This window comes from Lynx rufus, unplaced genomic scaffold, assembly GCF_022079265.1.
Source record: "Lynx rufus isolate CCGP_SWC_20201006 ecotype Redwood Valley unplaced genomic scaffold, mLynRuf1.p SCAF_3, whole genome shotgun sequence".
Lineage (NCBI taxonomy): Eukaryota > Metazoa > Chordata > Mammalia > Carnivora > Felidae > Lynx > Lynx rufus.
The window spans coordinates 130,895,992-130,917,151 of NW_025814845.1; the positions used below are offsets into that span (position 1 = coordinate 130,895,992).

At 39.6% G+C, this 21,160-nt stretch overlaps 1 protein-coding gene across 2 annotated transcripts; it reads right to left on the bottom strand.

Annotated features, from left to right (window-relative positions):
- Positions 1 to 2,608: 2,608 nt before the first annotated feature.
- CTSO (cathepsin O) lies at positions 2,609 to 20,341 on the bottom strand. 2 transcript variants are annotated; one of them, XM_047091258.1, is made up of 8 exons: positions 20,181 to 20,338; positions 17,515 to 17,623; positions 16,783 to 16,922; positions 14,432 to 14,599; positions 13,074 to 13,195; positions 6,975 to 7,138; positions 6,052 to 6,144; positions 2,609 to 3,909 (listed from the first exon to the last, which is right to left on the bottom strand). In XM_047091258.1, the coding sequence occupies exons 1-8, from the start codon at positions 20,304 to 20,306 to the stop codon at positions 3,875 to 3,877; spliced, it is 957 nt and encodes a 318-aa protein (XP_046947214.1). In that variant the 5' UTR covers positions 20,307 to 20,338; the 3' UTR covers positions 2,609 to 3,874. The 2 variants fall into 2 exon arrangements, with proteins under 2 accessions (XP_046947214.1, XP_046947215.1); XM_047091259.1 differs by lacking the exon at positions 6,052 to 6,144 and having other exon boundaries at positions 20,181 to 20,341.
- Positions 20,342 to 21,160: the final 819 nt, after the last annotated feature.

The following is a 21,160-nucleotide window of genomic DNA, read 5'->3' on the forward strand; positions in this document are numbered from 1 at the left end:
ATTAGACCAAGAGTTTAGATCAGACAGGAGCTTTATTCTTTTTCTATATTGGCCTGGATATTGGCAATACTTAGTTAAATTTCTTTTATGAAGGGAGTGCAAAATATTACCAAAGGAATTTAAATGCCTATCAGCCTTGACCTAGGGTGGTTATCTATAAGCAAGCCGCAAATTCTTGATGAAATTGAACTATTCTTTGGTCTCAGTTACAAGTTTTATCTTATAAGGATCACGTCTAGTTTGTCTCTGGACAATTACATAGAATTGCTTTTACTTACAAGGCCCTAGCATGTTTGTGTGTGTGCGTGTATGTGTGTATGTGTGTGTGTGTGCATGGGCACATGTACATAGTACCTGATTGTGGCTAAGCTGAAAATTATAGAGACAAGTAAAATGGTGGCTAAGAGCAATGGCTTGGGAGCTTGGGAGCAAATTCCAGCACTGCCATTTATTAACTATCTACTCTGGTACAAATTCCAGTTTAAGCCCCAGTTGACTATCCATATGACAGGGATAGAAATACCTCAACTTTTGCTTTTCTCATGTAGTAATGAAAAAAAAAATACATTAACACACACTCTGTCACCAAGATGCCTTGGAATCTTAGAATGAATGCTATTTGTAAAGGTTTATTCTTTTAACAGACTAAATGATTTGACTTAGCTCTTTTTATTTTTACTTCTTGGTGTGATTAAACTATAGCGTTGTAAGAGTTTTTTTTTTTTTTTCCCCCAAAGGATATATTAGTAATTCTTAATGTAAAGTCAAAACAATTTATAATGCCAGTTTCTACCTGGGCTCCCATTCAAACTTGTTTCTAGTGTTAATGATAAGGATCCACTACAAATTAAAATTTTTAAAGGGGATGCAGAGTTTGTATAAAGTTGTGTAATTTAGTATTCACTTTGAGATCTTTAGTATCTTTTCCCTTTGTGAAATCACACCCAGGAACATCTTGATGATTTTCATTGTGACTCCCAATTATTATGTGAAAATTTCATTGCTTTTCTTTTAGTCTCACTGGGTGAACTTCAAGTAGCTAGTTAGGGCTGGAGCATGGCATAGGCCCATGTAGAACAGCAGAGACTGAGGTGAAGAAGGTAGAAAAGGGGCTTCTTTGTAAAAAGTATTTAAAAGAGTTGGCATGTTATCTTTTTTTTTTTTTTTTAACGTTTATTTTGAGACAGAGAGAGACAGAACATGAACAGGGGAGGGTCAGAGAGAGAGGGAGACACAGAATCCGAAACAGGCTCCAGGCTCTGAGCTGTCAGCACAGAGCCTGATGCGGGGCTCGAACTCACGGACCTCAAGATCATGACCTGAGCCAAAGTCGGATGCTTAACTGACTGAGCCACCCAGGTGCCCCAAGAGTTGGCATGTTATCTTTTAGGCATTACAGAGCTCCCCAACGGTTTAAAGCAGGGGAATAACATGATAATAATGTCTCACAGAAATGCAAATCCAGGGAACACACGGTAAATCGATGATAATAACATCCGTCAGAATCACCTGGAGCACTAATTAAAACAAAGTGTTTCATAAGTCCTCAAGTGGCTTCTGGTCTGGGGACTATACTTTGAGAACCTATGTATTAAGGGACATGGGGTCTGGTAAGTAGACTACTGACTAGTGGAGATAAGACATTTCTAAAGAACATGCATCTAGGAAAGGATGGTAGAAATGGAGAGGAGGTAGGTGGTTAAGTGATGGGTTACTAAAGTGTAGCTGACCTGATTAAATATCTAAAATTTCCCCCACTATGTTTGATTGGGTGATTACATAATGTTGATGATGTTAACCAAATAGAGACTCTAGGAGGTGCAGACATATTTTTATTTCATTTCGTTGTGTTTTGTTTTGTTTGTTCTTTGAAGGAGGGAAAGGGGAATAATTTTGGACACATTGAGGTTAAGGTGTCTATGGAGAAAACCAAAAAATTGAATATATAGGTTTGGAGCCGAGAAAACATGTGAATGTAAAGCACATCAACACTGTGTTCACAAAATGTAGGCCTTACACTTATCAAAAGAGTCTTTTTCACCCGAAGTCAAATATAGGTTGTTTTATTATAAATGCCATCAAAATCCAGAACAGCTGAGAGGTATTATTCATTTTATAATTAAAAATCATTTAATATTTGAAAACGATGATCAGAAGAGCACTTATACAGAAGTCAGTAAATAAATACAAGCTAGACGAACCAGGACATGGTTCCTTTCTGACCTATTTGGCTAATGAAAATGTTAATCAGAATATCAATATTTTTCCTCCTGGAACGTTTCTACACCTGGGCCAACACACATTATTTTGAGATTGCTTTGGTTTGGTGTAAAACAAAGAAATACAGTGTTTTGTTTTGTTTTTTTCTTTTTCTAAGAAAGGGGATGGAGAAATAAAGATCAAAAGTAAGAGGAAAATGAGGCGTCCTCATTTTTTTTTTAATGCTTATTTATTTCAAGAGAGAGAGAGAGAGAGAGCACATGTGAGCAGGGTAGGCACAGAGACAGAGGGGAAGAGAGGAAGGACCCCAAGCAGGCTCCTCATTGTCAGGACAGGCCCAGATGTGGGACTCAAACTCACGAACTGCAAGATTGCGATCTTAGCTGAAGTCAATTGGATGCTTAACCGACTGAGCCACCCAGGCGCCCCCTCAATTTTTTTAGAGGTTGCTGTTACGTCTAAAATTCTGTTTTTGTTAAGATATTCCACCTTAGAAAGCAACCATAAATTTCAGAAAAGTTTGCATATGCAATATTGGATATGATTTTCTTATATTAATCCATTTAATACTATGTATTGTGCTTCTGTTCACTGAGTAGGTCAGCTCTTATGCCCTGAGGCTCTTACACTCCCACATACCCACACATAATGACTTTTGTAAAAGAGAACACCAGCACCAAGAACCAGGAACCAGGAGGAAGGCAGAGATGCACAAAAATGTGGTTCTAATGGGAATCTGGAAAAAATAAGCAGAAGAGTGGGAAACCAGAGAGCCTGGGAAATTCAGTTTGGCTGAGACCTCAGACTGATGGGATTAGGCTTTGAAAGGGGTGGTGCCTAGGAATGGTGGGAGGAACCGAAAGGTGAGATCCTGGTTTGATAAAGGCTTAGAAACAAATGGAGCCAAATAAATGGTTATAAAATAGTAAAAATAGGAGGCTTCTTTAGTCAGGGAAGTCAAGCCACTAGGAAAATTTAGGAGTGGCACAGTAAAGAGTAAGAGAAAGAGAGTGGGAAAATGCATTGCTCCTCAACACAGGGAGAACAAACTAAGAAAAAAGACCCATTGGAATCCTATTGACAAAGTTTCCTAACAATAGTCGCTCAGACAATGCTACTTGAGTTTTTCCTACCATATAGCTGCCATATCGGTCCTTCAATTTCAATCTATTTCTCTTAAAAAGTGCCTTTCTCCTTTTGCTTCTTTCTACATGACCTTTCTACAGTTCAAGGGGTATGCGTCTTTTGTGGAGGTAAAGCAATTGGCATTTCAAAATCCTTAAGAAATTCCATCTCGGTGGGCTGTAAATTGTGAGAAGCACACCCCGTTTTAGGCTGGCTTTCTTCTATATAAGTGTAAGCTAAGGCTAGTGATTATATTCTACAAAGGAAAAGCAATTCCTACCCCTTCTTTAATCTTACTAGAAGTATATCATTAAAACAAGCAAACCAACAATAATCAAACCAGATAAGTCTCTTCAAATTGAAGAAATTCTTAACCTGACCTTCATCCTAAAGTAGGAAACTCTTCCACAGATTACTTCCAGGCCACTGAGCTGATGGCCTACAGGCAAATAACACTGAGAATGAACTCTATGCTCCATTCCATTATGAACCTTCATTTTCGTAGTTGTCCCTTGATCTGCCCAACAACTCACACAAATACAGCAGAAACAGAATCTGCAATACCTAGAAAAAAAGAAATCATCAGTGCTAGTCTATTTCCTCCAAAAAATAATGGAATGATTATAGCTGTTAGGATAAATACGGCAACTTCACAAGAAGATATTAGAAGACATGACTAATATTTTTGTTTCAAGAAACTACAAAAACCCCCCAAAGACTTATTACCTGAATAGATGAATATATCTGAAATCTTTATTGCACTCATATATATTGCTTAGAGGCAATACAATTATTTATAGGACTGTTTTAAATACAATTTGAAAATTCAAACTTGGAACTTGCACAAAATTTAAATAAATCACAAATGTGCTATGCTTTCTTGGCACACAAGACCATACATCTCAATATCATGGCGAAAGCAATAAACAGTCCATTTGAAGACTGGATTTCAGTGTAATTAGCTATGTATTTAAAATCTCTTGGGGCCATGGGCTGCTGTCTGTGTCATAACATCATTCATAAGAGAAATGTGATCATCACCAGGTATGGAACTTTCAGGAAATACTCATTTTCAGGAAGGATTTGGATCCCTACATAATTACTAACCAGGCAAGCTTTGGAAAATCAAATTGGAAAACAGGTAGACAGGAGAAATTATTTCAACTCACCCTCAGTAGATGGGGGATGAAGAAGAGGTGTGTGTGGGGGGAGGGATACAGAGTCAAAATGAGGCAATTATGAATCAATGTTGAATCATGTTCTTGCAACTCTCGTGCCAGAGCTCTGAAGCAGCCTAGATCCAAGCACCACCACTTTGACAGAGATCATTTATGTTTAGCAGCAGAAGTTCAATGGATGGCAGCAGTAATTTACCTGCAAGTTCCAGAAATGTGAAAGCCCCCGATGATGCTAAAAAGTGGAGGCCTGATTGGGTTGCTAGTGCTCTGGCTGGAAGATTTCTGTGAGGATCACTCTCCTTCATAAATAACTGAAGATAAATATTTTATTGGGGTGATAGAACAAATCATTGATTGACTCTCATGGATCCCACTTTATGCAACTATTGGCCAGTAGTCACTAGATTGAATCAAAATATAAACTGTCAAACTTTTCTGTACTCTCTTTTCTCAGTCTATCTGGAGGGTTCTACAACTTTTAAAAACCTGTATGCATGTTAGGAATCATTGTAATGAGAAATTAAATGATCACTTTCATGTGTAATATAGTTTGGCTCAAACTTGATTCATAACTATGCTGATTTTCTAGATCAAAAACCTTAGAATATAGGTTTAAATAAGTTTTTAGAATACAGCATAAAATACTAAACTAGCTGTTTTAATTTTGCTTGTAGTTAATTACCAAAAAAAATTGTTATTCAGTAAGATAAGTATATTTGGTATTTGCTTTAGCCTCTCAATCCCAGTTCTTGTTTTGCTTGAATCTATAGGTGTGACAAGGGACATATTAAATCAGAGACCATCCTAATGCTCATATTTTCACGCATTTTGATACAAAGAAAAAGTGATTCTTGATAATCTTTGAGCGAATATGATAATGCACAAATTGAGGAAAATTCATACAGTTATATAAAATAAATTAGAACTAGGTGATGTTTTTGGAGAATTTTGGACTCCTAAGTTGATTATTTATATGGTGTTTGAAGTTAACTTCAGTAAATTATTACACCATTTTATCATATTTTGCTCATTATATTTGTTTTCAGGGAAGTCTCTCCTCCTTTTCAAAATATGAACATATGCAATAGTGTCTCTTTTAAGAACACTATTTAATTAGGTTAATTAATTAATTTATTTTTGAGAGAGAGCAAGCACATGGGTGTGCATGCGCATGAACAGGGGAGGGGCATAAGGAGGGGCAGAGGGAGGGAGAGGGAGAGAGAGAGAGAGAGAGAGAGAGAGAGAGAGAGAGACAATCTTAAGCAGGCTCCAGGCCCAGCAAGGAGCCCCACATGGGGCTCGATCTCATGACCACGAGATCATGACCTGAGCTGAAATTGAGTCAGATGCTTAACCGACTGAGCCACCCAGGTGCCCCAACACTATTTTATTTGTAACAGTTGGCTAAAGAATGAAAATTATTACTGTAAAAGTATCCTATGGACTGGACAGATATATAATTTTAATATAGTCAAAGTATCTTCCTGTACATTTAGCCTGAAGTTTTAAACATCAATTCATGACTCACCACAAATATTGCCTCCCATTTTAACATGGGCATAGCCATCTACTCCCCATGAACTTCCCCATGAGTTCCGCACAATCCAATATGGAGTATTTCCTACAAGATATAAAATGGCAACAAGTTCTGAAAAACTCAGATTTTTTTGTGAATGCGTGTTTATTTAAAGGCTAGTTCTGGATAAGTATAGTAGCTCTGAGCAAAAGATTAAAAATGTAATGTTATGCTAATATATACTAGCCAAGTAAATCGGAGCTGTAGTTAGTGTCACACTCTAATAATGGAAAAACACACATTTGAATTTGGATAGCATGAAATGAAAACATACACGCAATTCCAGGGAATTAGGAAAAGGGGGGCGGGGGGGAAGAACTGTTAGATATATATGATAAAATAATAAGCAGGTCTTTTTTCCCAACAAGTATTGTAAACATTCCAGGTGGAGAATGCACATTATTTAAATCAAGAATTATCATCATTTTAACAAGGTATTAATTGATCGGGGGGGGGGGGGGGACATGACAGGGCATTTGTACCTGGAAGTCTACTGAAAAGCTGTAAAGGTCTCAGGAGGACTTAGGACATAGAACGACCAAATTTCAGCTTGGTTGATTGAATGACTGATTGATTTTTAAATGTTTTTATTTATTTTTGAGAGAGAGAGAGAGATAGAGTACTAGTGAGGGGTGGGCAGAGACAGAGGGAGACACAGAATCCAAAGCAGGTTCCAGGCTCCGAGCTGTCAGCACAGAGCCCGATGCGGGACTCAAACCCACAAACCATGAGATCATGACTTGAGCTGAAGTCGGATGCTTAACTGACTGAGCCACCCAGGCGCCCCGAAATTTCAGCATTTTAAAAACAATGGTGATCATTTGTTAATCAGAGTTCAGGCTGGAAGTAACCAACCAAGTCTGATCAGCACTTACCTATTTTATCAAACCCGGTTATGAGAACTGCATGATTTGCTTCTCCACTAGAGCAATGGTGCTGTATTATGCCTCCTAAATAGTCTTGCCAGCTCACTGCATCTACTACCACGACCAATGGGCCAAAGGTGACAAGTGCTTTTGCCATTTCGTCTTCTTGGTCACTACCAAAAGAGGAAATATACAGTCAAGGAGGTGAGAGAGAGAACACAAGCAGGGGAGGAGCAGAAAGAGAGGGAGACTGAGAATCTCAAGCAGGCTCCATACCATCAGCCCAGAGCCCCATGCGGGGTTTGAATGCACAAACCGTGAGATCATGACCTGAGCCGAAATCAAGAGTCGGACACTTAACCGACTGAGCCACCCAGGCGCCCTAAGGAGGTTAGTTTTTGAGGTAAAGATATTTTATAATCTATTTAATCTGTACATGGTTAGGAGTAGATTTGGTTGCAATTACAGAAGATGTAAAGAACGGAAACTAGAAGAAGTCTGGGAGATCGACAGCCCAGGACTGCTATGAGGCTCCAAGATATTGGAAGCCAGAATCTTTCTAGATTCTCGTTCTGCCATGTGAGGTTCCCATTGCCAAGGTCAATTCGTGGTCCAAGGTGGCTGCTGGAGCTCTAGCCATTTAACACATCTCTTAAACAGCAAAAAGGAGAAAGAAGGGCTACATTCCTGTCAAGAAGACTTCCGAAAAGTAACGTGCACATTGTGCATATGCCTATATGTATATGTATTGGCTATCACTCAGTTACGGGTTAACTAAGTAGCTTCAGGGAAGATGGGAAGTGGAGTTTTGTAGCTAGCTAGAGCATCTAGTTCTAAGGGAATTCTTCTAATAAGGAAAGTGAGAAGACTGAATGCACGGAGACATATCTCTGCCACACCATGTGAGAATCAAGAAACTGACCAACTTCTGTTAACGGAATGCCAAATGCAGAAATCATAGGGGAGGGTTATCTCAAAGTGGCGACTGTCATTATGCAACAGAAGAGATGCCAAGGTGCCAGGAGAACCAGTACTAGATTGCAAAGACTGCGAAAGACATAGTTATTGCTCTCACACATGGACGTGTACTGATAAAGCCTAATGTTACACAACACTCAGCCGTCATCAATCTTGGAAGTATGTGATTAAACCATTATTTACACTTTTAAAGGTCAGCTTTGTGTGTGGACACTGAAACCAAGTCACTCATATTTCAAGCCATTTAGATAGCATTTGGGAGTGTATTGCTACAGCAAGCTATGGTTGGATTTGTAGCTTGAAAGAGTAAATAATCCATCGTCATATCCAGCCAGAGATCAGTTTCTATCAAGGGGATATTTTATCCACAGGTGGGGAAAAAATTGAGTGCATAAGAGAATTTATTGAGACAGAAACTACACATTCATTCTAAACATTTATCCATATTACCTGTTAACACGAAGATCTTTTTCTTGGATATCTATAAGCAGTCAATCCTAATTTTTGCTACCGTAATAATAACTTGTATTCGTTAATATTACCTTGGGACAGGTAGGGTATAGTCCGTGAAGTTCCACATAGCTAGGTTCAAATTCCAGCTACAGACTGGAGTCATTTCAGTCACACTGGAGTCCAGTGACTCCAGCAGGTGACTGAAGTCATCTATGTCGCAAATCAGTATAAGGATAAAATTGTAGGTATAAACTTTATAGCATGCCTACACATAAATCATACTCTACATTTAAAATAAATATTGCTTCCTTTTCTTATTTCTAAGTTATCTAATAAACCAATTTTGCTCAGCATAGATTGTAGTGTATAATGTGTATTTTATTGTATTCAAATTTTTGAATATTTTATAGTAAAAATTTTGACTATTTTGCTATCCAAATATGACAAATAGGATTATCTCTGTAAAACAGTGATACAGCTGTCTCTACCTTTTGAAGAAAACAAAAGCTATACCGTAAATATATGACATCAAAGATCCAGTGTCAAGGACAGCATGATGGAAAGAGAAACATCAAGAAGAAGAAATAGTTTTTAGAATGCAAAGGGTAATTAACATTGTATGATCAAAAACCAATTGAGTAATAGTCTCTGCTTGGAGGCAGCACTAAAGAAAAGATATCAAAGATGTTGGAAAATACGAAATAGGAAGACATGCCAGTCAAGACCAGCAGGCAAAAGTTCCATTTAGCCCCAGAACCGACTAGCATTGTTACCATCTGTGTTTCAGAAAGACGTTGGCTTTTATCAAGTCAAAATATACTCCAAACAGTATCTTTTTTCCATTAGCCCAATATAGAATTTCAATTGACCGTGAACCCAGGGATAGGGGTGCCGAACCTCCACATAGTCGAAAGTCCACATATAGCTTTTGACTCCCCAAAACCTTAATAGTCTACTGTTGACTGGAAGACTTGCTGATAACATAAGCAGTGGATTAACCCATTTTTTTGTACATTTTATGTACTCAATTACTGTATTCCTGCAATAAAGTTAGGGAAAAAAGTTTTCGTAAAATCATAAGGAAAAGAAAATACAGTACCATATTGTATTTACTGGAAAAAACCCCACATATTAGTGGAACATGCAGTTCAAGCCTGTGTTGTTTGAGGGTCAAGTGTACTATCAAAATATACGCTGCTGATAATGGACACGTTATCAAATCTTTTCCCATATGCTTACTATTCACTTTATGGATCAGTAAGATACAAATCCTACAATCTTTAAAAGAATTCTCAAGTTTACTGTCGTCAAGATTTAGTGACTAAGGTAGGTCTTTTCTGTTCTAGACTCTACATGAGTATGTAGATTTCCATTTTCTCATTCCTAGAATTCAATGTGTTAATACTGTGCCCTAGTTTTTCAGTCCATTGTTAATACGGGGTTCCTTCTCTTTTTCTTGACATAGTCACTCTCATATTTATTTTGAGTTCTGAAAGGTCTTTCCTGGGGCCTGATAAACAAAAATGCATGAAGAAGCCTGGATATAAATGGTAATTTTCCTTTTCGACTAGACTATGTTCTTACGATTCAGTGAGGTTTTGCTTGTTTGGTTGGTTGCTGGTTGGCTTAGTTTTAGATCTTTTCAGGCTCTGCATGAGATTTTTTGGAGTTTTTGGCCGATAGCTGTGTGTGGGCTCACACTGTCTGAAACTACTGAAAAATTAAAGAGCTCATGACCTGAGAAATAGAGGGAGGGAAAAAGTATGAGTTTCAGAGCTCGACAAATATGAATTCTAATGTGGCCCTATAGTTAGTTCACGAGCTCTGTGACCCTCCCTGAGTCTCAGAAACCTCAATGGAAGTGACGGTATTTAAGTGTTAGGGGCCTAGTCGAGTGCCTGGTTACAGCGTTGCTGTGGAAAATCTTCCCAAGTCCTCTGGCCCTTGCCACTGCGGTGGTGGTGCTGGTATTGGAGGCGGTAACAGGGGCACAATCAGCCTGGCTTCAAACATGGGGCCCGCTGTAGTTTTTTGCCTGAGGCTCTTCTCTTAAAGAGCCAGGAAATCCAGCTCACCCCCCACCTCTACCCTGGCAGCACCCTCAACTGACACGGAATGCAGTGATCATCAATTTGGATGGGATAACATTGAAATGCATAGTTTACCTTGGCCCCAATAGCTCCCCGGTAGGACCAGTACCCTCAGTTCTATTTTGCTTGATACGAAAACCCTTCCTTTCCTGTTCTGTCTCATTTCTCCATTTCCCTTCCAGAGTTTCTCGGGATTACTGCTGGAACATGATGTTGCTTGCTGAATCCATTCCTGCCTTAGACTTTCATATCTCCAGTGACAGTTAATTCCATCCTTTCAGCTGTTCAGGCCAAAAAGCCTGTTCTCCTCCTTGACTCTCTCCTCTCTCATTCTTTACATAAAATCCCTCAATATTCTCTGGGGGGGCTTTACTTTCTATGAGGGGTATTAACCTATTATGTCTCATATCTAAGACCATTCTTCTAACGCTGCTCCGAGATTATTACTAGGTAACCTTTTCTTTCTTTCTTTCTTTCTTTCTTTCTTTCTTTCTTTCTTTCTTTCTCTTTCTTTCTTTCTTTCTTTCTTTCTTTCTTTCTTTTTCCCTTCCTTCTCTTTCTTTCTCTTTCTTTCTTTCTTTCTTTCTTTCTTTCTTTCTTTCTTTCTTTCTTTCTTTCTTTCTTTTCTTTCCAGATTACCTTATCTCCTAGTAGTCTTGTCCATCTTCTCTCCATTACAGTCCCAGTGGGCGTCATTGTTCTTTAAATATGCCAAACATGTTTCTGTCTCAGGGCCTTCACCCTTACAGCTCCTGCTGGGAACAGTATTTCCCTAGATGTCTACATGGCTATATTCCCATGCTTCTCCAGGTCTTTGCTCAAATGACATCTTTTCAAAAAGCTCCGTCCTGGCCCGTATACTCCCCTTCCTTCAACCTGATGTTTCCTCTTCCTGCCACCATTTTACTTAGTTTTTTTTAGAAATCATTACACCTAACGTGCTGCACATATTTTTATTTTCCTTATTGCCTGTCTCTATCACTAAAATACAATCAGTTTTTTGTCTGTTTTGTTCACTGCTGAGCCCCCAGAACCTGAAACAAAGTTCAGTAAGTATTTGAGAAGGAATGAGTAAATCAAAGAGAGATCTTCTTGGGGGAGTCTAACACAATTAGCTTAGCACTGTATTATCAGAATGTTTATATTCAGTGTAAACATAGAGATTTTTTTTTAGTGGGACCTCTGTTCTTCTTAGCCAAAGAATTACATGGATCATACTTCAGGTCCAATGCCAGTGACTTACATTCTCTCTCTCTCACTCTCTAATTCAAGCTAATGCCTATTCTTCTCTGGTTTCTTCCTAATTTTTTTTTTTTTTCACTTTGCTACTCATGATGAGGCATTCCCTGAAATTTTTAAGTGACATTTTGAAAATTGAGTTCTTTCTCCTGCACACGCCTTCCTTTTACTCCCAAGGAACTGGTAGCTGATAGAAGCACACTTTCTCATTTCTGAAAGTGCATTTCCTTCAAAAAGATGTGGAATGATGCACTCAATGACTTTGCACATTTAGTGATTGATTCTGAGGAGCCTCCGTCTGTGGGATCGCAGTCTCTGGTGTTTGGTTCCTAGGGTCACCCCGAGAGTCCTTGCTGTGGACAGGAGCTGTGCCGGCAATATGCCAGCCCTCTGGTACACTCGTGCTTATTCAGAGGGGTTCCATTTTCTTCAATGATCTAATTTCACCCTTGATTTCCTTCAGATCTCATGGGTTGGCACCATCTGGATCAAGAGACTCTTTTATATTCAGTATCAGTATGTTTTAGGGTAGTCTGTCACCTCAGCTGAATATAATTTACTTTCTGCTTTCTCTGTTTCAAAAGACTGTGTGAAGTTTCCTCTACATTTTTTTAAACGCAAAAAGGAGTTGTTTGTGTCTTCCTTTGTCCTATTATCCCTGAACACCTATCTTGCACTGTATTGAATGGTCACAATGGTTTTCTAGCTGGCTTTCAGGTTTTCATGCATTTTTAAAGCCCTTTTTAACGACTGTTTCCCTCTGAACCTACCCAAAGTCATCTTGCCCTTCAACTTCCAACACTTCAGGGCCCTTCCTCGGCCTATCTTTATCCACCCCTGTGCTTCCCTCGTGCCTATAGTGCGTGCCGCATAATCTACCTCCAGTAACATACTCTTACTTGCTTCTAAGTTTCAGTTTATGCTTTTCTTAAAGTTAATGCTTTAAAAAATCCAAGGGTGTTCAAAAAATGCTTCTTGGTTATGTAGATTGCTCGGTATTAGCTGGAGAGTAACACAAAGCAATTTTGGATTGATTCAACAGTAAGGTTGAAATATACTAATGGCAATTATGACAACTCAATTTGTTAAGAGGAAGGTGGTCAGTATAAATTACACCTTAAGCTGGATTTAAATGTGTTAATTCTATTCTAATGACAAATGGAAAAATAAGCTGATCATGCGTAAGAAACAACATCCATAGCACTCTATTGGTCTCTCTAGTAAAAAGCAGGTCTTAAAACAATTGTAAGTAGGCACTTATGCCTTCAATCAAGTTATTAATTCTGAATAGCCAACGGATCAGAAATTAAGAAATAGAGGGAAAGACACACTAGGATAAGACAATTACCTGAAGTCATATGCAGAATAACCTTTGATTGGAAATCCGGAATGTGAATCAGAAAAGTAACGGCACAGGCCATTTTGCGCTTTGAATGGGTACTCTGAATCTCTCACCAGTTTTACATGCGTCTAAGAGAAAATAAACATCCAGAATGTTCTTCATTTAAAATGCAATTGTTTTAGAAATCAAATAGAACTTACTGCAATATGTCAAAATAAGATTCAACTTGGCCACGCCCTCATCACGCGGATATTCCTTACATTATTAAGACCTTAGATTAAATCTTTAGGTGTTTGGTAGGGACATACTAAGTAATTAAACTCAATTATCTTTCTCTCCTACTATTGTTTCCCTATATCTTCCTTCCTTAGAACCTTCTTCCACTGGATAATAAAGTCTTATCCTTTTTCTCCTGAGGTTAAAATAAGGTGAGCCATTTTCCTTCCAAAGCCATAAGTTCTGTCAGCAAGTCTCTGAGACTCACTCAGCACAGCGTTTTATGCACAGGCAATGGTCAGGTCAAGCATTCTTTCTATCCACATCTTTGTGCCATTCGACTGGCACATGTCATTTATTTTTTAGTTGTCGAGATGCAATCTTACTTTCCTGATTCTGCGTTACAGAAGCCAGGGACCACACCATTCTTGGTTGCCCCTGATGTGTACCGAGCAGCTTCTGGTATGCAGTGACTCAAAATACAGAAAATGAACAAGGAAAGGATATTCAAATTTGGGAAATTCCAGCTTGACCACTTTTACAAAACATAGCAACAGCCTCACTGTCTGGCTTCATGCAGTGGATCCTGGATATAGGACAATGTCAGAGAGTGTCCTAAGAACACCGAGAGACACTGTGGTATATGGGATAAAGCCCTTCAGTGGGAACAGAAGACTTAAGACACAGTCCTGGCTCAGCTGTTAATTTGGCAACATGATCTCACCTCTCAGGGCTCATTTCTTCATCCACGTAAAGGGTTAGTACATTTGCTGATTTCTAACATCCCTTATAATCTCAGTATTCAAAAATTCTATGGAAATCAATAATCGTATGTTCTCATCCTTCTGGGACATGATGTGAATTATCTATGTAAAAGAGCACTGACCTATTAAGAAGTGCTAAGAAATAAACATACATGTTTTTCTGAAAACAGATCTCAGGTAAGATTTTTCACGCTTTGATTTCTCAACAGCCGACTTGCCTGAAAGCAATTCATTTTGAAATCTTCTGATTAATTCAAGCTTTGGTCGTTTAAATTTCTGAACTTAAAAACATTCCTTGGTATATGAGAGTAAACTGTTTCCATTCTAAATGCATGCTAAGTAAACAAAAGCGGAAACGAAGAGTTCGAAAGGCCGAGAAATCACCTTATTCAGCCAGTTCAAAGCATTGACAGTAGACCCTCCATTGCAGCCGTAATTATTATATGAACAATCAATGACCTGCTGAACACTTAGGTCTTCCAAAGGCTTCCCTTTTATCGCATATGCAGATTCCACGGCACCCACCACACTGAAGGCCCAGCAACCTCCACACTGTTTAAAGAGAGATAGCATAGTGTTTATAAACAAATGATGTCCAAACCAAGTTTGCCAACATCTCTACATATCACAAGTTAACAAGTCAATTAACATGAGAAGACTCTGGGGGGGGGGGGCGCTCCAAAATACTGCCCATCCTGTAGATTTTCCAACTGCCAAAAGAAAGGAAAACCAAAATTCTCTTTCAAGCATCAAAACGTAATCATAAGAAAAGATAAATTGGTAGTATTGCCATTGCACAGTAGACAATGCAAGAAAAAAGTGAATTTTAGAGACTGAGAAAACACTTGGACGAACTGATGGTCTTTTAAAAGACTAACCAGTGCACTGAACGGGACTTCTGCTTTTAGGAAGTGTACCAACTTCCTTCTTGTTTCTCCCCGGACACTCTGCCGCTATGACATCCACCATCTCCATGAGGTGACATGGGGTGAGGATATGTCATATACGTTGTACTCATGACTTGATGGACACGGGAACTGAATGATTTACTTTTTTAGGCTGTCAAGGAGCCAGCATGGGCATATCACGTATGCCCATAAAATGTCATAATGATAAAAACCCATACTGGTCATTCCTTACTCAAATATTGCCTGACACTCTTCCTGATTCTGGATCTATTAACTGGATCTTATTGAACAAACCGAAACAAAAGAATAAAAGTGTTGGTCCTGAAAAAAAGGGGAAAGATGGAGGAAATGAAATCTAGGATCATGCACAAGGAAGAAGGACCCATAGAAAAGGCACAGGTAAGAGTAAGATTTGCAATTGGGCACTGCTGCCTTAATCATAGGACATGGGCTGCACAGTTGGGCAAAGAAAGGAAGATGAACAATTGGTCGTCTTTGTTGAGTAACTTTATTGCTTTAGGTGTCTTACTATATCTATATCTCCAGCGCCTATGGCATAGGAAAATATGCAGTAACAAACTCTACTTGTGGGTTTCCACACCTTGAGAAAAGCAAATACAGATTGCAGGGCACCATACCAATTGCTAGCTTTAGTTTACCTTTCCATAGCTGCCCCAGGAGGGCAGTTTCTGTTCAAAAATATCTCTCCAGTATATTTCTTTGTTTTTTTTTTAATTACAAAAAAATATTTTAATGTTTATTTTTGAGAGAGAGGGAGAAAGGGAGAGAGAGAGAGGGAGAGAGACAAAGCACAAGTGGGGAGGGTCAGAGAGAATGGGAGACACAGAATCCAAAGCAGGCTCCAGACTCTGAGCTGTCAACACAGAGCCCGACGTGGGGCTCAGACCCACAAACCATGAGATCATGACCTGAGCTGGATGCTTAATCGATGGAGCCACTCAGACACCCCTACAGTATATTACTTTGATTAAATATTACTAATTCTGGGGTGCCTGGGTGGCTCAGTAGGTTGGGCGGCCAACTTCGTCCCAGGTTATGATCCCACACTTTGTGGGTTCAAGCCCCACATCGGGCTCTGTGCTGACAGCTCAGAGCCTGGAGCCTGCTTTGAATACTGTGTCTTCCTCTCTGCACCTCCCCCACTCTTCTCTCTCTCTCAAAAATAAGTAAACATTAAAAAAAAAGAAAGAAAGCACTCCCCTCGTCTAAGTTTAAAAAAAAAAAAAGATTAATTCAATTGTATTCCTTTAATACAATACAGACACTTCCTGGAAGGATTCAGTTTCTGACTAATTAATACTTCACTCTGGATTCAATAATAAAGCAAATAAATGATCTGGTGGTAGAATTTATATCAACGGATGTATAACCTGAGAAGTAAAAAAGGATCATCCTAACTAGATAGTGACTGCTCTAAGACACTACACACCAGGAAGCTAAAAGACCTGGTGAGGTTTCCACTGCAGATAAACTGAGACTGTATCCCTGTGATTAGGGGATCGACTTTCCCTGGTCAGCTGACATTGCCTATGCCAATGGTGGGGGTTCAGAGGGACAGGCTTATCTTCAAAATAACAGTCAGGCTTTGGCCTCTGTCTCTCATTTCACCAGAGATTCTCCCTTAGTTGTCATTTCTGGATGATTGGAGATCATCTCTGTGATTTTACCCAGAGAAATGATGGCTTCTATCACAAGTTTGACTGAACTGGACCTCAAAGGTGACTTCCCACACTAAGAGTATTTAAAAAGAGAAAAGCAGCAGCAGCAGCAGCAGCAACAACAACAACAACAACTCCTGAAACTCACGGTCTGCTGGTTTCTCACTTGTGTTACAACACGCTTGTCCCGCCAGTCGAATCTTAATGGTAAAGACACATTGGGTATGGATGTTTGCACTTCTGCTCGGTATCTGGGCAATCTGGAAGGTTTGCTTCTTAAGTAAATAGCTGAATTGAAACATGGAAGGAAAAGGCAGCCAACATTATATTATAGGGAGGCCCCCTGGGATTCTTTTTGCAGGAACTTTTCAAACAGAAACAGTAGCTTTCTGGTAGAACCTGCCATTTGAGATTTTCCTTTATGCTTTCTCGTAACATGAAATGCACTCACTGAAAGCTAACAAGATAGGAATTCCTACAATAGTACTAGGAGTTGCCACATAAAATGACTTGTCTTTTAGAACTTGGTCAATAATAAAAATGAGTCTTCTTGACATCGCTGGTTTTATCCTAACTCATGGAACTGTGGATGTCTTGAATAGAAATAGCACTAAAAAACTGCACAAAGGATGGAACATTGGCCCTTACAGCCACATGGAAACGTCTACAATTATAACATTTAGATCTTAGGCAATAATTACAAGAGAAGGACCATGAATTAATTTTTCTGTTAGCACCTGGCACATGCTTGACGTTCAGTATGTAACAAATGTTAACTATGACTCACGTCACCAGATTCACAATTACACAATTCATCAAAAATTACGGAAACAAATAAAAATCCGGAAACCAAACAACCAATGGCACAATCACACCATACCTTTAAACTCTTCAGGAAACAAATGAGAAAATTGATTTATTCCATAGACGGCACTGGAGTTTTCACCAGGGAATACAGAATTCAAGTATCGATGTCTATGAAGACTTTCCTACAAGAAAAAAAAGTTAATTTACATGACCTATGTTAACTTTGCAGAGCAATTTATGTGTAACTAAATCGGGCATATTTTTCAGGTATTAAAAGTCAAAGCTTGATTTCTTTCCTGAAGATCACAATGAAAGACTGCATAAGAGGCCCAGATCAGATTTATAGACATTTGTATGAAAACTACCGTCTGATTTCAGGTACATTTTTGAGGCCAGGAAAGGTATCTCTTATCCATTTATAATTCCTCTTCCCTAAGCATGCTAAAAACACTAAATATGTTTGTTTAACACACTGGAAAAAATAAAATGAATTGCAAATAAACACTAGATGCTAGTGAAAATTATCACCAACTGAAACTCATTAGATTAATTAAATTTTGAATTTGGAAAGTGTGTCTTTATCTTTGTATTTCCCAGCACTAAGTAACAAAGCATGACAAAATAGACAAGTAAATAATAAATAAATCTGATTCTTTTTGAGCTGTATAGAGATGTCTATCTCATTAAGGGTAACAAGTCTTTATGAAAAAGAGGCAATCCTGGAAATGTCCCAGGAAGATACATTGGCTTGTCGATCTGGAGGGAAAACGTGGCCATTATTTACAGATTCCTCGGCTCTGAATGTTGTAACTTATCTTAACCTATGAGAAAATGCTTCCATTGCCTAACGCTAACCAACCATGCAGGAGCAATAAAACTTCAGGGGACTACCATTTGGTAAGTTTCCAACTCTAGCTCTTATGTATTTGTTTATGGATTTATGTGTTTACTGTGTGCCTGTGTCTTAAACCTATAAGCAAAATGAGGGCAAGAAATGCCTGTCTTACTCATCACCGAATTTCCCGCACTGAGCACTTGGCTGGCACACGATAGATGTTTAATTACTATTTGTTGTTGAATAAATACACAAAGGACATTTTGCATTCATGCTCTTAATAGCTTTAGGCTGTTTATTGTTAAGCAAATTATTACTGAAACTAATCGTAATCTTATTTTTTCCTTACTGAGCTGTCCTGGAACGATTATTAATGAAATAATTAACGCCCAGCATGGAGCCCCATGCATCAGGATCTTGAGATCATGACCTGAGCTGAAATGGAGAGTAGGACGCCCAATGGACTGAACCTCCCCGGTGCCCCTGAGAAGAGTTGCATTTTGTAGACAATCGTCTCCTGGGTATGGCCTCTTGACAGGACCAACATGAATAACTATATAAGTAAATACATACCCTTATAAATTATATAAGTTAAAAAATATATTTATTACTCTGGCCTCCTTGTGCCTACAATCCTCCAAAATGATTTTCTTGAGGAGTAAGGCATTGCGTTTATTTATTCAGCCAAGGAATGCCATTATCAGTATAGATGAGATGAACTATATTCTCCCTAAAGGGTGTGGGTCACCACAGTATACAACCAAGCTCAGGGCAGGGGTAGAATATAGGACAGGAAGTTTGTTGTCAAACATTGTACCCGTGCTTCTGGTTTTAAAAGCTAGAATGTAACTCAAGAGCAATAAAACACATCTTCGTTTGGGCAAAACACAAGAATGGACAGAATCAGGCAAGGTTAGGACTTCCTAAACAATGGAATTTTCTAGGGGAGAGAGGAGGAGCAGAAAAGAGTACAGCTATAGAATTCCAGGAGAAATCCCAACAGTATATCAGCAAAAAAAAAAAAAAAAAAAAAAAATTCCAAAAAGCAGTATTACTAAATTCGTACTTACTTTTATTTAGAACAAATAAATTTTCTTTTACAATGAAATGACATCTTTCATGATTAAAAAAATTGTTAAATGGTATCAGATATAGAGAACACACTGAGGCAAGTTCTAAATCGGTATCTCTTGATCTCAGTAAAAACCTATTTATATTCAGCTAATTCGGTCCATTCTAGAGTTTGAATGCTGGGGTAAAAATCTAAGCATTATTATGAAGACTTCTGAAAATAATGTGAAAAGGAAATTAAATGCTTCCTCCTTTTCAAAATCTATTTCCACCAAGTGAAGAAGAATTTTTAAGGTCGCTACACCAATTGAAGGAGGCCCCGTTCACGCAAATCATAAATGGGAAGGATTCTGTGACCTCTCTAAATGCAGGTTCTTTGTTTAAAACATTGTGTTACAGGAGGTCACCAGCGCCCCCTGCGGAAGGAAAACTGACGGGTTTCTTCCGCCTTTATCTGGTTCTTTTCACTGTAAAGGAACGGCTTTGGAAGGCAGTGAGGGCAGTCCAGGGGACTGCTAAAAGGGGTGCTTCTTCCAATCGAGAATACTTTGAACATATCCATTGATTACTTGGGCGTATCATATAAATCTACCGCGACGAATCTTTCCCGGAAAATCAAATCTTTTGGTCAGCCCAGACAAGGGAGAGCTGGCACATGGGGAACGGAGGGAGAGGTTTACTTGCGAACTTGTCAGAAACCCCAAACCCATCACTGAGCTGCGGGCCGGGTGACCACCAGGAGTGGCGGCTCTCACTGGTCCCCTGCCCCAGCCCCGACCCGAGACCTGAAGGGGCGACCAGGAAACAGACACAGGGCGGCGCGCGCTCGGTACCCGGAAGGCGGCTGCCTGTCGCTCGCGGCTCCGCGGCTCCGTCGCCGTGAAGGTGGCGCGGGGGTCCGCAGCGCGGCCGCAGCAGCAGAAGCAGCAGCAAAGCAGCCAGAGCGCCCGCAGCTCCATCCCCGCGCCCCGCTCCCGGAGGCCGGCGGCCGCCAGCTCCCGCCGCCTGCTTTCTCTTTCGATTCCTCGGCTCCTCCCCCTCCCGGGTTTGCAGGGCGGGAGCGGCGGAGCGGGGCGCCGGGGGCTGGAGACGCCGACGCCGCTTTCGTCCCCATTGCTCTGTAGGTGGGAATCCGGTTAGCCGGAAACCGTTGCGGTGCTCGCTGGGTTTTTTTTGCGGAAGCCTTAGGCACTTGGCCACGTGCTTTCTGGTGTCTTCTCCCAGCTGTGACAGCAAAGCCTGAGTGTCCATGTGCCGTATGCGACAATGTGGACGGCTGTGTCACCTTCGCTTCCGGAATGAAGTTCTTCATTTTTCTTCCTTTTATCTCAGACTGATTCAGGCAGTATTTGAAGTTAACTTGGTTTGATGCCTGTGATTCCTTCTACGACGATCTCTAACGTTCAGGACCTAATTCTAAAATGTTAGCGAATCTACACAAAGGCACTCATTCGTGTAGCAGATGTTTGTGACTACGTTAACAAAAATTTACAGTTGTGAAAATGCACAATTTCTTTATCTGGAGATTGTGGCCATTTCAAAACTCTCAAGCCTGTTTCTCCATTTGCAAAGAAAGGTAGAGGTAGTTAGTACGCCTTTCTGCAGTTTGTGGTGAAATTTAAATATAGTAATCCCCCTAAAACATTTTGTAAGATGCCTTGCGTATTTTAATTGTTTGGTTTTAGCTATTTATTCTATGGTAAGGTAGCTTCCCCCCACCCCCACTTCTTTTGTAATTGTTTTCCACCTTCTCAGCTTAGTTCCCAAAAGCCCATTCTTCATGCTTTCTTCTTATTTTTTTCAAGCCACATTG

Coding starts and splice junctions, on each gene's coding strand:
- CTSO (XM_047091258.1), bottom strand. CDS start 20,306: ATGGAGCTGCGGGCGCTCTGGCTGCTTTGCTGCTGCTTCTGCTGCTGC. Junction 17,624..20,180: donor GACAGGCAGCCGCCTTCCGG/GTACCGAGCGCG, acceptor TTTTTCTTGTAG/GAAAGTCTTCATAGACATCG. Junction 7,139..13,073: donor TATTCTGCATATGACTTCAG/GTAATTGTCTTA, acceptor CTCTTTTGGTAG/TGACCAAGAAGACGAAATGG.